The 20,481-nt window shown below is 36.8% G+C and overlaps 1 protein-coding gene across 1 annotated transcript; it reads left to right on the top strand.

Annotated features, from left to right (window-relative positions):
* The first annotated feature begins 205 nt into the window (after positions 1 to 205).
* LOC126377156 (E3 ubiquitin-protein ligase MARCHF5-like) lies at positions 206 to 19,224 on the top strand. Its single transcript, XM_050024847.1, has 4 exons — positions 206 to 578; positions 6,967 to 7,212; positions 12,706 to 12,896; positions 13,720 to 19,224. Exons 1-4 carry the CDS (start codon positions 411 to 413, stop codon positions 14,081 to 14,083), a joined length of 969 nt encoding a protein of 322 aa, XP_049880804.1. The 5' UTR covers positions 206 to 410; the 3' UTR covers positions 14,084 to 19,224.
* Positions 19,225 to 20,481: the final 1,257 nt, after the last annotated feature.

The following is a 20,481-nucleotide window of genomic DNA, read 5'->3' on the forward strand; positions in this document are numbered from 1 at the left end:
GCCTGTTGACCATGTTGTGCCTTTATTGTATTTTCTGTACCTTGAGTTATTTTGTGCTCAATAAAGTATATTTATAATAGGCTATTTATGTTTATGTATTGATTTTATTACAGTTATTTCGAGTTAGTTTCGAGAGATAACTTATGGTAGCTTTATCATTCATTCATTTATTTCACAATAACTCATTCATATTCCAGTCATTCGACAAGACATGTCACAGGACGAAAACAGCTGTGTTTGAGGACATTCATTTTTACAAAAGCATTTTTATCGCTTGCGGAAATTATTGTTTTTGTTTTTACAATACCACGTATTACCGTATACTTGAAACTTGTTGTTGGTGCGTTCCTATAGGCGTATAACCTTGGGGGTTTGAAGTGTTTTTGTTGTTTTTGTGAAGACGTAGTTTTATGATGTCGGGTGAAAAGGTTCCGGTTAGCAGCGGGGGTAGCTCGCAAGCCCTGCAAGCGGTTGATGACGAGAATGTGAAGACTTGTTGGGTATGCTTCGCGACGGAAGCCGATGATCGACTCGCGGCTTGGGTGCAACCGTGCCGCTGCATTGGAACTACGAAATGGGTAAGTCGCAAAACTCCGCACGTTATTCCAGTGTTGAAAGTCTGATCAACTGAGAACTTTGAAAGTGATTGATTACAGCTCTGAGCTATTTGAGCCACTTTATTTGAAATTTTGTACTATGTGAGTAATTAGTTTGTATCTCAAACTATAGAGAATAGTCTCTACACCTTTTTTTGGTAGAATACAAGTTGCCATTCCTGCATTGGTAAATAATACCAATGAGGGACATTCCAGGCTACGTTCCCCAAAAAAATTGATAGCATTGCACAGAGTTGCTTTTGTTGAACATCATAATTTTGCAATTTTTTAAATGGATTTTGGGTATAATTGCTAGTACACCCAGGCACATCACATCTTCCACCCATTATTATTCTGATAATAATAAAAGCAATATACTTAGGTAGCAATATAATTCTATACCATAGGTATCTGATCCAAATATCAAGCAACAATTAGGTATTTTTATATGATACATCTGCCATTACATTTTTGAATAATTATATACCAGAGCAATGAGTAAATATGTAATTATGACATTAAATCTGTACATAGCCATCTATATTGTTTTTGTAGAGCAAAGCCTGGAAAGTCGGTCATTTTTGTCGAAGCCCTTATTAAAATTCTAACATCTCATTAAAATTGTGTTTGTTGTTAACTGATCTTAAGTTATATTCACTGAGAGCATTACTCCTCTTATAAATAATAATTAATATTTATTATTAAATAATTGGGAGTACCTATATCTTACTTTATCTCAATCTTAATAATTGCTTTGCATATGTACCTAGGTTCTTTCTTGATTTAGCATACTTTGCACTTTGTGTCCATTTTTTTTATGAATTGAATAATGATACACATGTGTGTATGTGAGTATGTGTTAATCACTATTTCGGCAGTCCAATACAATTAAAGTTTGTTAATTTTTGCCATAATATTATTGTGAAATAACCTTTGGACATACATACATAAACTCACGCCCGTTATCCCTAATGGGGTGGGCAGAGCCACAAGTAATCAAAGACAACTTGCAGCCACTGTTGATACGATGTCGTAAGCTGGATATGATGAACCTTATGGTGATAAGGGGTCAGCCTATCGCCCATAACATTAGTCCATCATGTTAGAGGACACAATCCCTCTGTCGGTTTTTACGACATGCCCGGGAAGACAAGCAGCTGAACGTGTTCTATGTTTTTTATTTGCTCCCAGAACAGCATAGAAGCAACCACAACCATAACCTTTGGACTTTATCATTATAAAGATTTCATAGCATCTATTAACTTATTTAATTCACATCTGAATGATAATTGTTATCACAAGTTCGCTATAGTTTAATAATTACTTACAGTTAATAATTGTCTCATGATAGGTTCGTTGTATGAAAAAATATGAATCAAATTCAAATTCAAAAATATATTTATTCAGTAGGTAACATAGTTACACTTCGAATCGTCTATTTTTAAATAATGAACATCTCATCCGCCTAAAACTACTGCAGCTTCTCACAACCTGTATAGCCAGGGAAAAGAAGCTGCAAGAAAAACCTCTGCACAGGGCCCTACACATTCTTTAAAAAAAAATTTATAAAGTATGAAATGGTGATGACTATAATTATGTTGGTTCATCACATCCATTTTATCTTTGAATTTTGATTCAAAGGTGACTACAAGTTGTTTCATGATTACTTGTGGGTCTGCCACCGCACTAGGGTTTATTGGTGTGTGAGTTTATGTTGTATTTTTAAATTTTAAAATGTTTAAAAAGTCTTTGAACTTTGTTTTTTATTTATCTATAATTAACTTTTTCATTGTCATCAACATTCACAAGCTACATTAAAAGCTGCAAATGGCCTTTGTCGCGCCAATTTTAAATTATCGCGTATTATACAATTTGTCGTAATTCCGATTCCGTATTTATATTTAGTACAAATTATTTAGCTTATATCCTAATATAGTATATCAAATTATAAATCATCAGTACTTTTTTGAAGTTGTAAGTTTGAAAATGTTATTTTGTCATATTTTAATTAGGGTGAGGTTTGGTTGGGTACTTAGTTCTTCTTGCGATGGATGTACCTCTGACTACCCCAATTGGGATGTTGTGAACTTTTATTATGATATATTGAATTTACAAATTACTGCGAATGTTTTATTTTGATAAAGTCACCTTCCTTTTTGATGATTCAAAGAAATCTTATTTATGGATTACTTATACCTATATTTTTTATGATTATCATTGAAGAAATAGTCTCAGATTGATGTATGCGAGAGATATTGTCACAGATTTCACAACTGGGGGTTGTCGGCCCTAAACAATGCTCTGAAGGTTATCTACTAACTTGCACAATGAAATCTTTGTTCTAGATACATTTTCTGTAGTTATACTTCTTTATTTAAAACCAGGCCTCCACTTCTTTATAGACAATCTATGTATGTGTTTCCTAGATAGGTTTCATCTTTAGCACCAAACTGGAGATCCATTTTCTTTCTTTATTCAAATTTTTAATGAGGCTTTGAACACGATGCCAGGCTCAAAGGATTGGTCAACGAGATAGTATAAAAATAGATCCTGGGTTATAATAGGATGATACCACAATATTTCATGAAACAAAATGTTTGCAAAATATTTCCTCAAAATGTTTAATAATTTCGTTATCTAACATCGTGACGACGTGACCTTAAGATGTATTGTTTGTTTATTATTATAAAACTTGTTTACTTGAAAAACGAGATATATTTCCCTACTAACCATTGCATAGTTATTTTATATAAGTACCTACTGTCTTATCTATGTAGTGTACTGTCTTACATCTATATCAATTATTATTATTACCAATATTTATTTGTTATCATTTTCAGCAACAGTTATGTTTGTTTACCTATTTTGTGGAGTTAGTAATACTTTGCACCTATGGATAAAGCCATACACTTTGATATTAGTACCTTCCTAACCATTGATACATTGCAGTTATTTGTTCTATTATTCTGTCACTTTCGATAATACTTGAAAACTAGATAGGTACGGTTACGAGCATTAATACATATGTATACACTTTGGTACCATGTCACATTAACTTTTTCGACAAATTGAACTGTAAGTATAATTATCAAATCAATTTCATAAGTAATCTGACCGAATTTCAAAGAGAACTTTATATTGATCTCGGCTAATCCCCTTGTCAGTTATTGACCCGTTATCAGTATTAATTAAGGTGTGAAACATGATTCATTATATTAAAAACATACAGTTTACCTATGTACGGTCACGAGCAATAATATGTATACACTTTGGTACCATGTCACATTAACTTTTTTGACAAATTGAACTGTAAGTCTCACTAAATGTCAAATATGTTAGTGCGACAGAGTCCTAAAGTGGGTACATTAATATTGCTCATGACTGTACACCGTAAAGTCCCCTGCCCTGTTCGGAGAACGTGCGACTTACATTGTAGTGTCACCAGATCGAATCCCGGGTCGGGCTCTAAACCACTGAATTCGACTTTATGAGTTTGAATTCGTGTTTCATCATCACTAATTTAAGAGCCACGCTCTTATCAGTGTACCAATCTCTATGCTACTTTTTAGGGAAAAATAGGGCAGTGGTTTCTCTCTTGCCTTCCGCCCCGCAGTACTCTGTCTCACGCGTGTGTGATGGCGTAAAGAGTAGTCTATTTCAAAGCCGTATTAGGGCTCCTGTCCTCCGTCTCTGAATAGTACTGACAGTTACTGCTACCCTCTGTCAGGTTGCAGTTTTCCGACTCACCTATTCTGTCTTGCATTGCCGTACCGATGGCTCCCATCTCCGCCTCTGCAACCGTTGAGGTCTTCACCCGTATCCCTCTACGGGTTGTACCTTATACCCTTTAGGAATTCATGTTTAGATCATAGATAGAGATATCATGTGATTTCCAGGATTTGTGCCCGGTTAGTGGCAATTATAGGTTCGTCCCTAGTTACATGCGAGGAGTGTGTGTATAAGTACCTATACTATAGAAAAAAGAAAGAAAGAAACACTTATTACTTTCGGACACCACAGACAGACAGCTACATTACATTTAACACACGTCTAATACACGTCTGCCTGCCTACCCCTTCGGGGATACAGGCGAGATGTTATGTTAGATACTACTTTGTATACCGTTACGTGCTCTATTCAATAGTCTATTGGTATAACTGTATACACAATTGGATGTAACACTACGTCGGAGTCATTGATATTGACTCGGCTCTGTAAATATGATGAATTTTATTTGTATGACCAAAATATTTGATGTCCAAAAACTTATAGGGGACAATAGAATTTCTCAATCTGAAAAATCGTAACAAAGAACTTGCAATTCTCATTTCATAGAAGATCCTTCTATAATGTTTCTTAGCGATGGTTTTTACTAGCGTTGGCTATCGACACTCGCACACAGCAGTACTATCGATAGGTAACCCTGATACCAGGTTTGATGAGGTTGGTAATTCACCTTACAACCCACACGATAGAAGAAGAAGATCGATAGGTGAAAAGGTACAGAATAAGAATTAAATTAAATAAATTGATTGCCAGTACCAGTTTACATTTTTCTATAAGAACTAGGTAATTATGAATATTACGAATACGGGCAAATGAAAATGGCTCAACTTCTGTTGTGATGGCGCCATACTATGGCACCATCCAACGCTGGTTTTCGGTTATTTTATTGTGCGGAAGTAATTATCAACGACGACTAGAGTATAGATAGTACTGCTATGTAATAAATAATAATAATAATAATAATATTTATTCAGAAAAAAAAAGGTACAATTTTTACAAAATCAGCATTACATTTTTAGTGTAAGTTTACAATTTTTACTGAGTTTACGTTTTTCAGAGGCAATATCTATGATTCTTACACTAGGCAAAGCCTGTATCGTAAGAATCATGTTCAATACGTTTATAAACAACAGTACATACTATCTAAGTCTCCGTTTAGGACAAAAGATGGAGAACTACTGAAAACGTTAAAACTAACTTGAAATGAACAAAATATAATTAAAAAAAAAAGGTAACAAAAGATAAAATACACTCTGTAAGACTCTACTTAGAACGAAAGTAACTAGAAATGTTGAGAAAATAAAATTTAAATGTTAAACAAAACAACAATTACGAATAACAAAGGCTTACAATTAAGAGATCGCTAATTAATTATGAGATCATAATAGAAATTTAAAGGAATAAGTAAACATGTGATGAAGTAAGTCTGTGAGTGAGTGAGGGTAAGTGAGGATATGGGTATGTGAGTGTGTGTGTGTGTGAGTGTGTGTGTGTGAGTGTGTATGTGTGTGTGAGTGTGAGAGAGAGAAGGTGTATGTTTGAGCCAGAATCAAAGTTATCTGTATTATTCAAGTAACAATTTTTAGAACCTCCTCTGTTTCTTCATAGGTTAAGGACTGTAGCCAATTCTTTAGCAATGCGTGTGCCTGAAGGATTTTACATTTAGAAATACAACAAATTTTATTTACCTTGTTATATATGAATGGGTGCAAAAAATTAGGAAATCTCCTAGCAAAACTAGTGTTAACTGATGGGACAGGGATAATAAATACTCTTTTGTCCAGGAGCAGAGGGTACTCATTGCATCTTATAACACGCCTGTGCGTCTTTAACATCGCCTTAAAAATAAATAATTTCCGAATACTCAATACTTCACATTCTTTAAATAGTAAATCGGTAGGGAACATGAATCGTTTCTTAAGCATGACTTTTAGTATCGAACGCTGAGCTCTTTCAAGGTAGAGAAGTTCAGAACAAGCGGAACCCCCCCAGACTGAGATACAATATGTGATTATTGACTCACAAAGAGCGGTGTAAACTGTAAAGAGGAGCTTCCTGGGAGCAGCTGTCCGCAGAAGACGCATAATATGGATAAGTCTTCTTAGTCTATCTGAAGTTTTGGCAATATGATCATAAAACGAAAGCTTTTCATCGATCACCACCCCGAGGTACTTGATATTACAAGTTCTGTGTATGATACTGCAACTACAATTACGCGTCCCATTTATCAACTGGGCGTTACACTGATGAATTTTTAAGTCTAGCGACTTTTTTGTAACGTTAGTGTTGGTTTAAATGAGCTATCGATCTATCGATAGCTAGAATATATGATTTTCAAAGTCAACTGTCGATAGTTCGGAAACGCTAGTCGTTAACTCTCCTTGATCCTGCCAATTTTCCCAGACCTGTGTGAACCCCAGCCAATTCCTCCGACAGGCGTCGAGGTCGTCATACCTTTTTTACGGGACTTTTTTTTTTATTTAAGAAGTTCTTTTTAACTTTTTTTTTATAGATTTTCCGCAAATTAAATTGACTACTTGTCCGGAAACCTCGACGTCTATACTCACAACCTTCTTCCTTTCAGGTCCACCAAAGCTGCCTACAGAGGTGGGTTGACGAGAAGCAGCGTGGCAACATAACACGGAAGGTGCTCTGCCCCCAGTGCAAAGCGGAGTATATAGTAGTCTTCCCTTCCATGGGGGCGTTTGTGGCCCTCCTTGACGCCATGGAGGAGATCACCCACAAGATCTGCCCCTTCATCGCTGGCGGAGTCCTGCTCGGGTCCATCTATTGGATCGCTATCACCTATGGAGCTGTCACTGTTATGCAGGTCAGTTGACGTTCTTCTTTTGCGTGTCTTTACTGATTGGAATGCTCCCAAAGTGCGGTCAATTATCCCGCTGGACGGCTGGACCGAAAATTTTACGTGGCGTCCGAAGGATGGAGTATGTTAGTTTTTATACTAATATAGGTAATTATTATAAGTAAAAATTTAAAATAAACACATTTTTCAGTTTTTTTTCATATCAAAATTATACGCGTTGTTTTTCCACTACACCACAAAAAGATTTCTCGTGACAATACAATTTAGTATTTAACGGTGAAAATATCCCCTTTTAGGAAAAAATACAGAGGAAAAATATTGTTTACACATGCTGTTACAACAATCAAGTAGTCACGATTGTTGCTAAGTGGCACTAAAGAGTGAATCGATACAGGGTTCGCTAATCTTTAGTCAACATTTGGCAGATCCAGTTTTTACAGAAGCGACCTGTCTGACCTTCCGACTCGCGTAGTAGGGAAAATCAGCCCAATACCTGTTAGGTCACATACCTCCGAAAGGCATTTCTCGGGCATGTGGGTTTCCTCACGATGTTTTCCTGCACTGCTGTTCGACATGAATTCGAAAATCATAGGTTTAGGCCCGTGCTAGATTCGAATCTTCGACCTTACAGTGAGTCAAGCGTTCTTCTAACTGAGCTACCACGGCTCCGGTTTAAAAGTAAACCAGTAGGTACAGTCATGAGCAATATAATGTACCCACGTTAGGACTCTGTCGCACTAACATATTTGACATTTAGTGAGACTTACAGTTCAATTTGTCTAAAAAGTTAATGTGACATGGTACCAAAGTGTGTACATATTAATGCTCGTGACCGTACTATAATTGCAAAGTGTCTACCTAGTTTATGGTTGGTTATTTTAATTATCGCAGTAAAGTGTCCATTTATCGCAGAGTAGTTAGGCGCTTATCAATTATTAAGCAGTGGTGTTTCAAGGACTTAAACCTGCGATTTTATAAGGACGATTCTCTCACGACATGACTATATTTGTATAGATGTAGCTTTATCTGTACTTCTGCAAACGAGAAGTACATAAATAGTTAATATTAAGTAATGATTTTGCGTAAAAAAATTTTGTCCATAAAAGTTGTAGAGGCTTACAGGGTAACACCATTTTTATTACCTATATTGTAGTTATATTCCCTACTCCATGCTATTTCCTTCATCCTTGTAAAAAAAAAAAATACAAAGGGACAGTCTTTATGAATCTGAATTTCATGTTTGGATCGTAGATAATGAATATCCTGTGATTTACTGGATTTGTGCCCGATTAATGGCAATAGGCTTGCACCCTATTACATGGGACTCAAACATAGGTGGCGAGAAATGGGTGTGTATACTAATACACTTCTGCCTACCCGTTCGAGGATACAGGCGTGATACATTCAGTGTCTTCCAACGAACTTTACTTGGTCGGAAGTTTTGAATAATATCACGTATGGAACGGTAACTCTCCGCTCCCCGCCAGAGGCTGAGCTAGGTTTACCTCACCCCCTCGGTCTTACTTCAGTCTTCAATTGTGTGGGCGTCAGACGTCACACACACACAGATGCGCGGGTACGATAACGTCAATGTGTAGTGTCTGTGCAAAACGAGGTTTTTTTGTATGACGGACACTTCATGGGTGTAGTTTTGTTTTAATTTGACTCAAAGTCATATCATAACATATCTACCTACTCTAAAAATACGTAATTGCACAAAAATACTGCGAAATTGATAAGCAGGCGTCTGTCTGCTTGTTTTGTATAATTATCAAATCAATTTCATAAGTAATCTGACCGAATTTCAAAGAGAACTTTATATTGAACTCGGCTAATCCCCTTGTCAGTTATTGACCGGTTATCAGCATTAATTAAGGTGTGAAACATGATTCATTATATTAAAAACATACAGTTTACCTATGTACGGTCACGAGCATTAATATGTATACACTTTGGTACCATGTCACATTAACTTTTTTGACAAATTGAACTGTAAGTCTCACTAAATGTCTAATATGTTAGTGCGACAGAGTCCTAAAGTGGGTACATTATATTGCTCATGACTGTACTACTTTTATAGTAAATATTATGAATCATATTGATTTGCATAATTGGACTTATAAGAAAAACTCTACAGTTTACGAGACTTTGTTATCTTCTTCAATCCTGACACCAGGGTTGATGAGGTCGGTTATTGACCTCACTACACAAACGATAGAAGAAGAATAAATATCGAGATGAGAGTCAATCTAGTCTGCAAAATGATCGTATTGGTATTCGAGGTCTTAAGTGCAATCAGTTAATTCTCTTCTTCTTATCGTGTGGGTTGTGAGGTGGATTACCAGCCCTATCAACTCTGGTGTCAGGGTTACTATTGAAACGCCAAAGGCCCCTGACATAGCTCATGTAACGATTAATAACCGGGTAACGACTAACAACCGGGTAACGACTAACAACCGGGTAACGAATAATAACCGGGTAACGACTAACAACCGGGTAACGACTAACAACCGGGTAACGAATAATAACCGGGTAAGGACTAATAACCGGGTAATGACTACTAACCGGGTAACGAATAATAACCGGGTAAAGACTAATAACCGGGTAACGACTACTAACCGGGTAACGACTAACGTGCCTAACATGACTTTCCAGGCTACGTTCCCCAAAAATAATATAGATGGCGTTATAGAGATTTAACGTGATGATTACCTATTTCCTCATTGCATAATTATTCAAATATAAGTATAATGTAATGGCAGCAGCATATATAAAAATAATTGTTGCTTGATATTTGGGTCAGATATGGTATAGAATTATTTTGCTTCTCTTCCTTCTTGCAACGAAAAACAGAAATAGAAAGGTTTTATTGCGACCATGTGTGTTATAAAAATACAGAAGTAAGTATTATAGTATCAACATGGACCCGGTAAGGGCACTGCAACTGGTAGAGAGGACAACATACTTAATTATTAGTAATACACAAGAATTAGGTATTTTTTTTCTAGAAAATTACACGTAGGGTTGGGTGAAAAGTCATTTTAACGTAGCTTGTCAAATTAGATTGGTCACACTGAACAAAGCACTAAAATCCCGTCGGTCTCGCGTAGACAGCATTGTCATACCACAGACGTAGTTGGAAACGAATATTGAATAAAATGCACGGAACAAGTCTGGAAATAGTTTTCAAAAAAGGCATAGGTACTTAGTTGATTGTATATATTATATTTCTTTTAAGAATTATCATCACGAGCCCATTAACGTCCCCACTGCTGGGGCACGGGCCTTCCCTATGGATGGATAGGGAGATCGGGCCTTAAACCACCACGCGGGCCCAGTGCTGATTGGTGGTTATTAACGACTGCTAATGCAGCCGGGACCAACGGCTTAACGTGCCTTCCGAAGTACGGAGGAGCTCGAGATGAAAACTTTTTTTTTGTGGTCACCCATCCTATGACCGGCCTTTGCGAAAGTTGCTTAACTTCAACAATCGCAGACCGAGTGCGTTTACTGCTGCGCCACCGAGCTACTCAATTTTATATTTCTAATATAACTCGCCACCGAAACTAATCGCGCGAGGCGGAGTGTCTCTCCGCCATCAATCTATGTCTATGGCAACCACCTGGCCTGGCTCACAATCCGGATGTCCCGGGTTCGAATCCCGGTGGGGACATATCACAAAAATACTTTGTGATCCCTAGTTTGGTTAGGAAATTGCAGGCTGATCATCAAATTCTCCGAAAGTAAAATGATCCGTGATTCGGAGGGCACGATAAGCCGATCGATCCCGTCTACTATTTACTATATTATGTAGTCGTTACATGAGCCATGTCAGGGGCCTTTGGCGGCTCAATAGTAATGCTGATACCTGAGTTGATGAGGGCGGTCATTGATCTCATAACCCGCACGAGAGACCTGTCCAATAGGTCTAACATGCGCAAAGTGATAAAATTTTGTCACGGTCATTTTATCGATTCTGACGATGTAATTATGTCGATTTGTCGATTGGTGCTAATACGTAATACATATTATGTCGTTCTGTTAAAATACGAACAAAATCACGTGGCACGCATTTTAGGGAAGAAACAAACTTATCGACAAAATTTATTGAATCGATCGAATATTTTACGTTGCGAATGTTAACCCTGCAAGACGGCTTAGTTATGGGATTTTCTTTCATACTATAAGACACAGCACTCTCTCCTTTCTGGCACTTTATCCTTGAAATTTGCAAGGGTGAATAAAAATACTCTGCTAAGCAATACTTATTCCTCTACGGTGTCTTATACCTACTTCCGACTTACTCTAAATATCGCTCGACACCAATCGGAATCGGTGCATTAACTGATTATTATAAAACGATAATATTCTTGGGGAGCCGTGGTAGCCCAGTTGGTAGAACGCTTGCCTCTCACTTTGAAGTCGCAGGTTCGAATCCAGCACGGGCCTAACCGATTATTGTCGAATTTGTTTTCGAATTTATCTTTGGATCATAAATTAAATACCACTATTATTATCACTTGCTCGGCGGCGAAGGAAAATATCGTGAGGAATGCATTTTCGGAGGTATGTGACCTAACCTGTATTGGGCTGGTTTTCCCTTCGCGGGTTGGAAGGTCAGACAGGCAGTCGCTTCTGTAAGAACCGGACCTGTCAAATCTTCAGGTTAGGTAAGCGGACCCTGTGAAAAAAAAAACGGGATAATGCTAGGGAGATGAATATTTTCCTTCACATAAGTCAGGTTAGCGTGAATTCGTCGATGATACGACTGTTAGTAAACAACCCTTGTTCCAGCGCGTTATTTCTGTAGTAATTTACAACTGTGCACAAACTGTGTGTATAATTTGCCAAGTATTTTTAGTTTTCCTCAAGGGAAACGTACAAAACACAATATATTTTAAGAGTTCTCAAAATATGTTTGTCGATGGTTTATTACTCCAGACTTTACGCAAAACCTAATTTCGGAGTTTATATTTGGTGTTGAAAAGTTACGTCCGCGTAATGTGGTTACGCTGATGCCACTAATATTATGGGGGGAATGTTCGTTTTACTTTTATTTTAATCCTAATAGCTCCATTGAAAATAGTACAGTTGGCTCGACCATTACAGACGTCGATACGGGTTACCACGTTGGTCTAACAGAAACCTCGGTGAGGTGTGGGTTCTTGTTTATCTTGCGCTGGATGTACCTCTGACCCCAATTAGAATATTGTCATGAGCTTATGTTATAAAGAATTGTTCGAAGTGGAGTTATGACCAGAAGTTTGTCCAAAACAGATGACAATAACTCTTAGAATGAGCACGAGTAGTAGTTAACTGTCATCCGAGTAAAACCTACCTATATTAAGTCACGTAAAAAATTAAACATAAGATCTTGTATGCCTCGTGATTACCTTAATTAGTTCCTTTATTCATTTTAATTCACTCATTTGAAGGAGTTCACTCAACTTCCATTTTGTATAGATCAAATATTAAATCATTCCCTAATCTCAATTTCAGGTAGTAGGCCACAGGGAAGGCCTGGAGATGATGGAGTCAGCTGATCCCCTGGTTCTCTTGGTATTGTTGCCTACCATCCCTGTTACGCTGATCAGCGCGAAGATGTACAACTGGGAGGACTCCGTACTGTTGTTCCTGAGGAAATACTGCGCCAAGATACCGGCCTTGGCGTATATACTGCCATTTGGGAGGTGAGTCGGGTTATTAGAGCTTTATGTTAAGATAAAATATTTTATTGCATTCCTGATGTTTTACAGAGGTCCTAAAAATAAAAGAAAGTACAAACAGGAATCCTGTAAGGGCACTACAACAACTTAAAATTTACACAATGCAAACAGAAAACCAAGAATAAAAATAATAAAGATTATGTTAAAATTTTTTTTGATTATGTTGTGTTTGTTTGCAGCAAAGAGTTGGGAATCGGAATGAAACTAGGGTTGCCGAACTTCTGATAGGTCATTTAGATTAATACTATCGTCGCACAGTAATACTATAGATACTGCTTCTGATTAGGACGGACTATCAATAGCCTATCGATATGCATCACTAGATGAATCCCACCAGCTTGCCCTGTTTTCCCGTATCATGTTCAAACAAACTCAATAGTTGTGTAGTCGAATTCGAAAGCATCTAAAAATAGTTAATTATCCAACAACCACTTCAACAACGGAGCTAGGGAAGTACATTACCAAAAAAGTTTTATGTAAGTATGTAATTAAATGTCAGGTGATATCAAGATCGATTTAAATTAGATAATATCTAAATATTTCTAAGAAAACTCTTGCTATCTACACAACCCTTCTTGACCCCAGAGTAATCAATAATTCACAAACGAAGGCACTTTGACAAAAGTTTTCTCACATACCAGGGTATCGAACGAACCTTGAATTCTGTTATTAAAAAAAAGAAGAAATACTCGTAATATTCTGCACTCAAGACTGGTTCGATTTTTACGCCCTTTATAAGCGAATTTAATAAATACATTTTCTGAAATTACATTTTCCTTCATTCCAGTGTGGAAGGCGACCGCGGCGCGGTGCTCCCAGGCCAGCAGCCCAACAACTCCACCAGCAACCACCTATCCCCCACCCGTATCTTCTGCTCAGCCCTACTCCTGCCCACCATATCCACCATCATAGGCAAAATCTTCTTCCGCTCCATACAGAACAACCTCCACAGAACCATACTCGGCGGCCTCACTTATATAACCATTAAAGGAGCCTTGAAAATCTACCACAAGCAAATGTTATACATCAGACATTCTAGTAGAAAAATTCTCGACTACACAGAGTCTAACTTAAAGTTGTACAGGAGTACCGTAGTTTCGGGCACGGACGCGGTCTCGAGTACGCGAGACGATTCTGAGCAAGTCGTTTAGGCGTTCATAACTTAAAGCAACGGATGTGTTACTTGTAACGAGTAAGTTTTTTTTTACAGCGATGTGCTGTTAAGCATTTGTAACGTTATCCTGCCGGGAAATAGCTCTATTTTACTATGTGAAAAATGTTAACACAATTCAGCTTAAGGTTTGGTACGGATCGGGCGAACGAACGAATGAGACTCGTTAGTGATTTTGCTCGGTTTGTTATAGCCAAACTTGACAGTTTTGACCTCGTCTTGACAGTCTTTTCTCAGACACTGACCGTAATTGATACTTTCATGACAACTATAATAAATTAAAAGTGAACAGTTGAAGTTGCCAAATTTCGTGTAAATCGAAAGTTGAGTTCACGCCTTATTTCTAGTAGCTTAAATTATAATATGACGAAGTTATAATGACAGATTGATTGACTGTAAAATACGTCTATGGTCTTATTCGTTCGTTTTCTTCCGCTATCTCTATACCTATTTCGAACAGTCATGAGTCAGGAACCGTTTACCTACACTAATCCGAATAAAATAATTTATTTTTGTTTCTAATCTGTCAACAAAAACGTTGGTTATATCATGTCGAAAAGATTTTAAGAACTATCACTACAACATAAAATATAGACCCAAATATAAATTTAACACTTTCAAGGACAGAACGTCTAATAACGTTCCGATCCCAATGTTACCTTTATGAACCATCAATGAACCATGATGTCTCTCCGTGAAAGGGTTAAAAATAAATATATATTTTGAATCAAATTGGTAAATGAATATTGGACGCATAATAATTTATAAGATATTGGAATGCGTTCACTGGAATAGGAACATTCCAGTGCTGGTTCACATTATTCCAGTGTGTTCACTGATATCCAGCGTTGGACTGGAATGGCTACAGGAATAATGTGAATCGCGCAATAGTATGGGTGAAATCACCATGACATTACAATAGAACAAAATTCTTTTTCGGAAAAAATAACCATGCATGCATGAAATATATAATATGTATTAGAGATTTTAGTCTACTATGAAGTAGAAGGTTAACATCTTGCGTTTTAACCGACTTCAAAAAAAGGAGGTTATTATTAAGAAGACAGAATATGATCTGTATGTAATATATCTTATATGAAATGACGTTGAGGGGACGGGTGCAGGATACACGTAGATCCCCTTCTCAATAATAGAACAACTCCACTTGGACGAATAGTTTATTAGAGTTAATAAGACACAGTCACAGTATCACGGATCACAATACTTTATCAAATCGGTCAGTACAAAACAACAGCGTGCGTGTGCGTTACAAGTCTAGCGAGAGTAGTCCCTTGACAGCTCACTGACAGCAGTGACCTGACAGCTATCTGTCAGTTAAGGGGTGCGTTCATAAACTGAACGCCGCCACACCACCCCCCCACGGAGAAAGGAAGTTAAAGGTCAAAATTTTAGCAATATTCTTAATCTAAATTGATTATTTAGTTTAGTATGCAACGCACGTAACCAGAGAAAAAAATTGTTAATTAGTAAAGTAAATTGTTCAACTTCTTAAACCTATGACTTAAATTAAGTAAAGTTATTGTATTAACACCTATGTACAAAATACCACTTGTTTGGCTGGAAGTAACAAGCAATGTTAAGTAATGTTTATAGATCTCACTAAAACACTGTGTTATGTTTTCCAAAAACAGTCTTCGAAACTTCGAAAGTTGGTTGCACGAAGTTTTTTATGCAGCAATGTACTTCGAAACAGATTCGCGAGGTTACGCAATGTACGTCGAAGTGATTTTGAAGGTGCAGCAATGTACGTCGAAGTGGTTTTGATTGTGCAGCAATGTACGTCGAACCGGTGGCAGTGATGTGTAAGTGAACGGGAAGCAGAATTAGCTGTTGGGTTGGGATCCTCCAATCAAATCGATGTAGCGATCTGTGAAATGGACTCTTCCAATTTTCCGTAATAGACTTGCCCAGGCGTATATTGATTGTAGAAATCGAGCGAAAATCTTAAAAAATTTCGAGATATCGCTTACTATGCTCAATATTCGGATGCTTCTCTCCTCACAGATACTCATAAGCTGTGGAATCTTCACACTTTCGTCCTGGATACTCTGTTGGTGGTGCATAACTCGTGTTTTATTCTCAAAATCTTTCAGGCAAGCACTCGAGGCCTGATCAGGAGGATTATATACAGCATCATCAAACTCGGGGTCAAATCCTTCTATCTCATAGTTGTGGTCGGTATTGACAAAGGAGTCACAGGCCTCCGAGGACAATTTGAATATGTGGGATTGGTCTGTCACTTTATGTTGCGCATGTAACTCTTCTAGAGCATTCTTGGCTTTTTTGTCACACATTCTCAGGTTCTTTAGTACCTCGTGCTCGGTTAAAGTTGTTGTAATATTAAGCTGACGAGAATTTGGAGATGATGGTCTAGAAGGTGTAAAGATGTCCTGTAATCCTTTAATAATGTGAGGAAGCATGGGCATACGGGGTCATTGCTTTTGGTCTTCGTATAAATTGGTATTGTTTTGGTTGGTTTTTTGTATTTATTTATTTATTTAGATATTTGGTTTTTTGTAATTTTTTTGTAATTTTGGCTTTATGGCTTTGTTTTGGAGTCTTAGAGGTCACCATTGAGGGGACGGGTGCAGGATACACGTAGATCCCCTTCTCAATAATAGAACAACTCCACTTGGACGAATAGTTTATTAGAGTTAATAAGACACAGTCACAGTATCACGGATCACAATACTTTATCAAATCGGTCAGTACAAAACAACAGCGTGCGTGTGCGTTACAAGTCTAGCGAGAGTAGTCCCTTGACAGCTCACTGACAGCAGTGACCTGACAGCTATCTGTCAGTTAAGGGGTGCGTTCATAAACTGAACGCCGCCACAACGTCATTAGATATAATAAAAATTACAGATAATGAAATGTATGTAGTGGCGCCATAGTTACGAATAATGCGCTGGCGCTTTGACTTTTTTAATTTTGGTCTTGTCTCAAGAAGTCTGTGGGGTTTTGGCTGTACGCGTTATTTTTGCATAAATTTTGCTCGTGTTTTCAATGTTAGAAATATACAATTCAACACAATATGGTGAGAATCCATCCACTACGAATTCCCACCAGAAACTCGAAAGTTTGATGGTTCCGTTTATGTTTTAAATAGTAACGTAACATTGACGCCACCAACACAAGCGTTATCTGTGTGTTTAAATTCCCGTTTTGGAGTTTATGTAATAGGGTGAATCTCAGAGCACTGGAGTTCGACATTCAACGCAAACATATTCTAGAATCTTTTGTCTTTTGAAATATCCAGTTAGAACATACGTATTTTTTTTTAATTTAACATAACACATAAAATAACATAGCATCAAAAGCGACTTATTTTCGAATTGCATTTATGAGAATTAAGTAACAATGAGTACGACGTTTGACCGCTTCTATTGATGACGTCACAGGACAGTATTTTCATACCAACTCCAAAGAAACCTTTGCTTTTGACGTTTCGTAAAAAGTATCTCATTTGAGTAGGTTGTCAAGGAGCCTATTGACTTTCGGTGCTCTGAAATCATCCCAATAACATTTACAACTAACGCACTCTAGGTAGACTCTGGTTCGACTGTTTAAAAGGCACTTTCTTCCTAGATTGTGTCAAATCATTGGTACGCAAGATTGGACAGTTTTTTCAGGGCATATAGGTGATAAACGTATGATATTCGTGAGTGATTACTAGATGTCACTAGACAATGTAAATAATTTAGGCCTAAATTCTAGTGTAGGACGTACTTTGTGATAAATTCGAGTTATGTAACAGGCAATATTGAAATATATGAATTTTATTGGAGAAGGGCAGATATCGTAATGCAATAGTTAATATATTTATAATATTTTTAACGATAAAAATCAATTAACATAAATATTATTACTTATTACATACATCGTTAAGCCTGTATCCTCGAAGGGAGAGGCAAAGTTGTATAATATAGACAAACACAAACAAATATCATGTATTTTTGTAGAGGAAATAAAGATTTTACTTGCATATAAAAATAATAGTTTGAAATAATATAACAATAACTTCTTTAAGTCGATAGTATTTGTAGTTCCTGATATAACTAGCTGTTAAATACAGAGTGTTTTCATCCAAGAAATCTGCTCTAATCCACTATAATAGAAAAGATTTCCAGTGCCTTTTTTCGAGAATGAAAATCAATAGTAAGAATGGCATTATATTAATTAATAGATATAGCATTATTAGAATTGAAAACTTCCAAAAATAGTTCTATTTAATAATGTAAACTTAGCATATAAAATACCTATAAACAGGTGCTCAAAAAGAGTTTTATATTATACATAATGCACTTTATGTACAACTAGAAGTTATCCTTGTATATCGTCCAAAAAACTTGTAAAATGTATAATAATTTCCGGTAAATATTTAACGTCGTACAATTTGGATAGTCCCTCCAAATATAAATCAACATACACAGAATGCTGTATCGCTAGCTAACATTGTATAAATGTATATAATTTATAATTTTATTGGGTTATTTAAAGAATGAAACTTGATCATTTGAGTGACTAAATGTTTGAGTCTTGTAGGGTGGTGTGACGTAGGATTTTAGACACTACCGTTTTTTCGTTTGGATAAAAATGTAGATGTCTACAATTTGTATAAAGACAGGTACGAAATTTAACTTTCTATGACAAATCAACCATGTTTGATTTTGATACATGCAAGCTTTTACTGTCAGTAGACTTAGTAAAATTTAATTTTCGGGACATTGGAAAGATTATCAATTATTTTCGTCAGTTTTCCAAACATTCACGCATATCCGCGCACTCGTAATCAGAACTGAAGGCATCTTGCTGCCTTTTTACTAAGAAACGACAAATACGTTGGATATGATGAATCGTATGGAAAGAGATGATCTGCCCATCGCCCATAATAAAGTTTCCCTGGACATAATCCATTAGTCAACTTCCCAAAGAATTTGTAAATAAAATGGAAGCGAAAGTTGCATTCAAGTGGTCAAAGTGATTTAGTTTTGCTAGTCTTTTTATCTAGCTTGTATCGCGACATGGTCAGCTGGCCTGTACGTTTTGTCTACAGTGTACAATTTGAAAGGATTATAAATATTTTTATTGAGTCTCAAACGCGTTGTTTCATTTTTAGACTTGAAAGTCCTGAAACCATTAATATCCCCTATTTAACACGTCGACAGTCCAGTGATCCATATATGGGTCATGACGGACTGGCTCCATACGTCCGTGGCCCATACATGGGTCACTAAGAAACGACCGGTACGCAGTAAGGGCGGGTGCTCAAATTTGATCCCGGGTAACTTAGAGAAGGTTGAAGTAATATGCGGGACTTACAAGGAAGTCAAAACATTTTGTATGAGGGCTGTCAATGTGTTAACTCTAAATAGGTAGGGCGCTAAGGAGTAAAATAAGATGTTTTTGTATGATAAGGAAGTTATTTTTCGAGCTCGGTCCTCGAAATACATTACATTATGTAACATGACATATGAGATGATGACGTAAAATTAACATTCGAGATATGATTACCAGCAGAATACTTATGTCACAAAATTTGGACTTGGCCATTATGAGCATCGGTAGTTATTTATTTACAGTACTTAATTTGTATTTTACACCACATACTGTGCATAAAACAAACATTTTTAATTGTATAAAAATGGCAATATCGCAAAATCAAGAGGCGACAATACACGTTATTATGATAACAGTTTTCGTTATCTATAGGTATCGGTGATAATATGATAATGACGAAGTTTATCACCCTTTATCTTATCCTTAAGAAGTAATGAACGTCTGTATAGAAATGCTCTTTTCAACTTGACAGGCACAAAATTGTACTATATAACACATCCGATTTAAAATGCCTATTGGGGTAGGTAGAATTACTTAGGTACTACAAGTACCTACTTTGTTATGGAGATACTGCTACTGCTCAGTACTGAACAGGATCTTTTATTCTATAATGTAGCCGGGAACGGTCGAGCAGACTGCATAGTTCGAACTACAGATCATGTCTGTACTGAGAACCTATTTTTCACCCGATTACAGCGGTATTTATTATAAAGACTGAAATGGCCTTAAAATTAATTTCACTTAAAAATACATGTTATTTTTACTGCATTTTGTTTATAACGTAGCACAATTAGAAAGAATATGTCTATATCTCGTCTCTCTCGTACTAAGCTGTATACTTTTAGTGCGAAAGAGACAACTCTCGTCTCTACAGCACTAATGGATATCTCTGTCCTGTTGTCATGTCTGTTTACATTAAATAGGGTATATTTTCGACAAACCACCGACACGTCTACGCGTCCATATCTACCTGAAGCACGCGTTTGTTCCGCGTCCCGCTATCTTATCACACTGATG

The sequence above is a fragment of the Pectinophora gossypiella genome, chromosome 22 (assembly GCF_024362695.1).
Source record: "Pectinophora gossypiella chromosome 22, ilPecGoss1.1, whole genome shotgun sequence".
Classification (NCBI taxonomy): domain Eukaryota; kingdom Metazoa; phylum Arthropoda; class Insecta; order Lepidoptera; family Gelechiidae; genus Pectinophora; species Pectinophora gossypiella.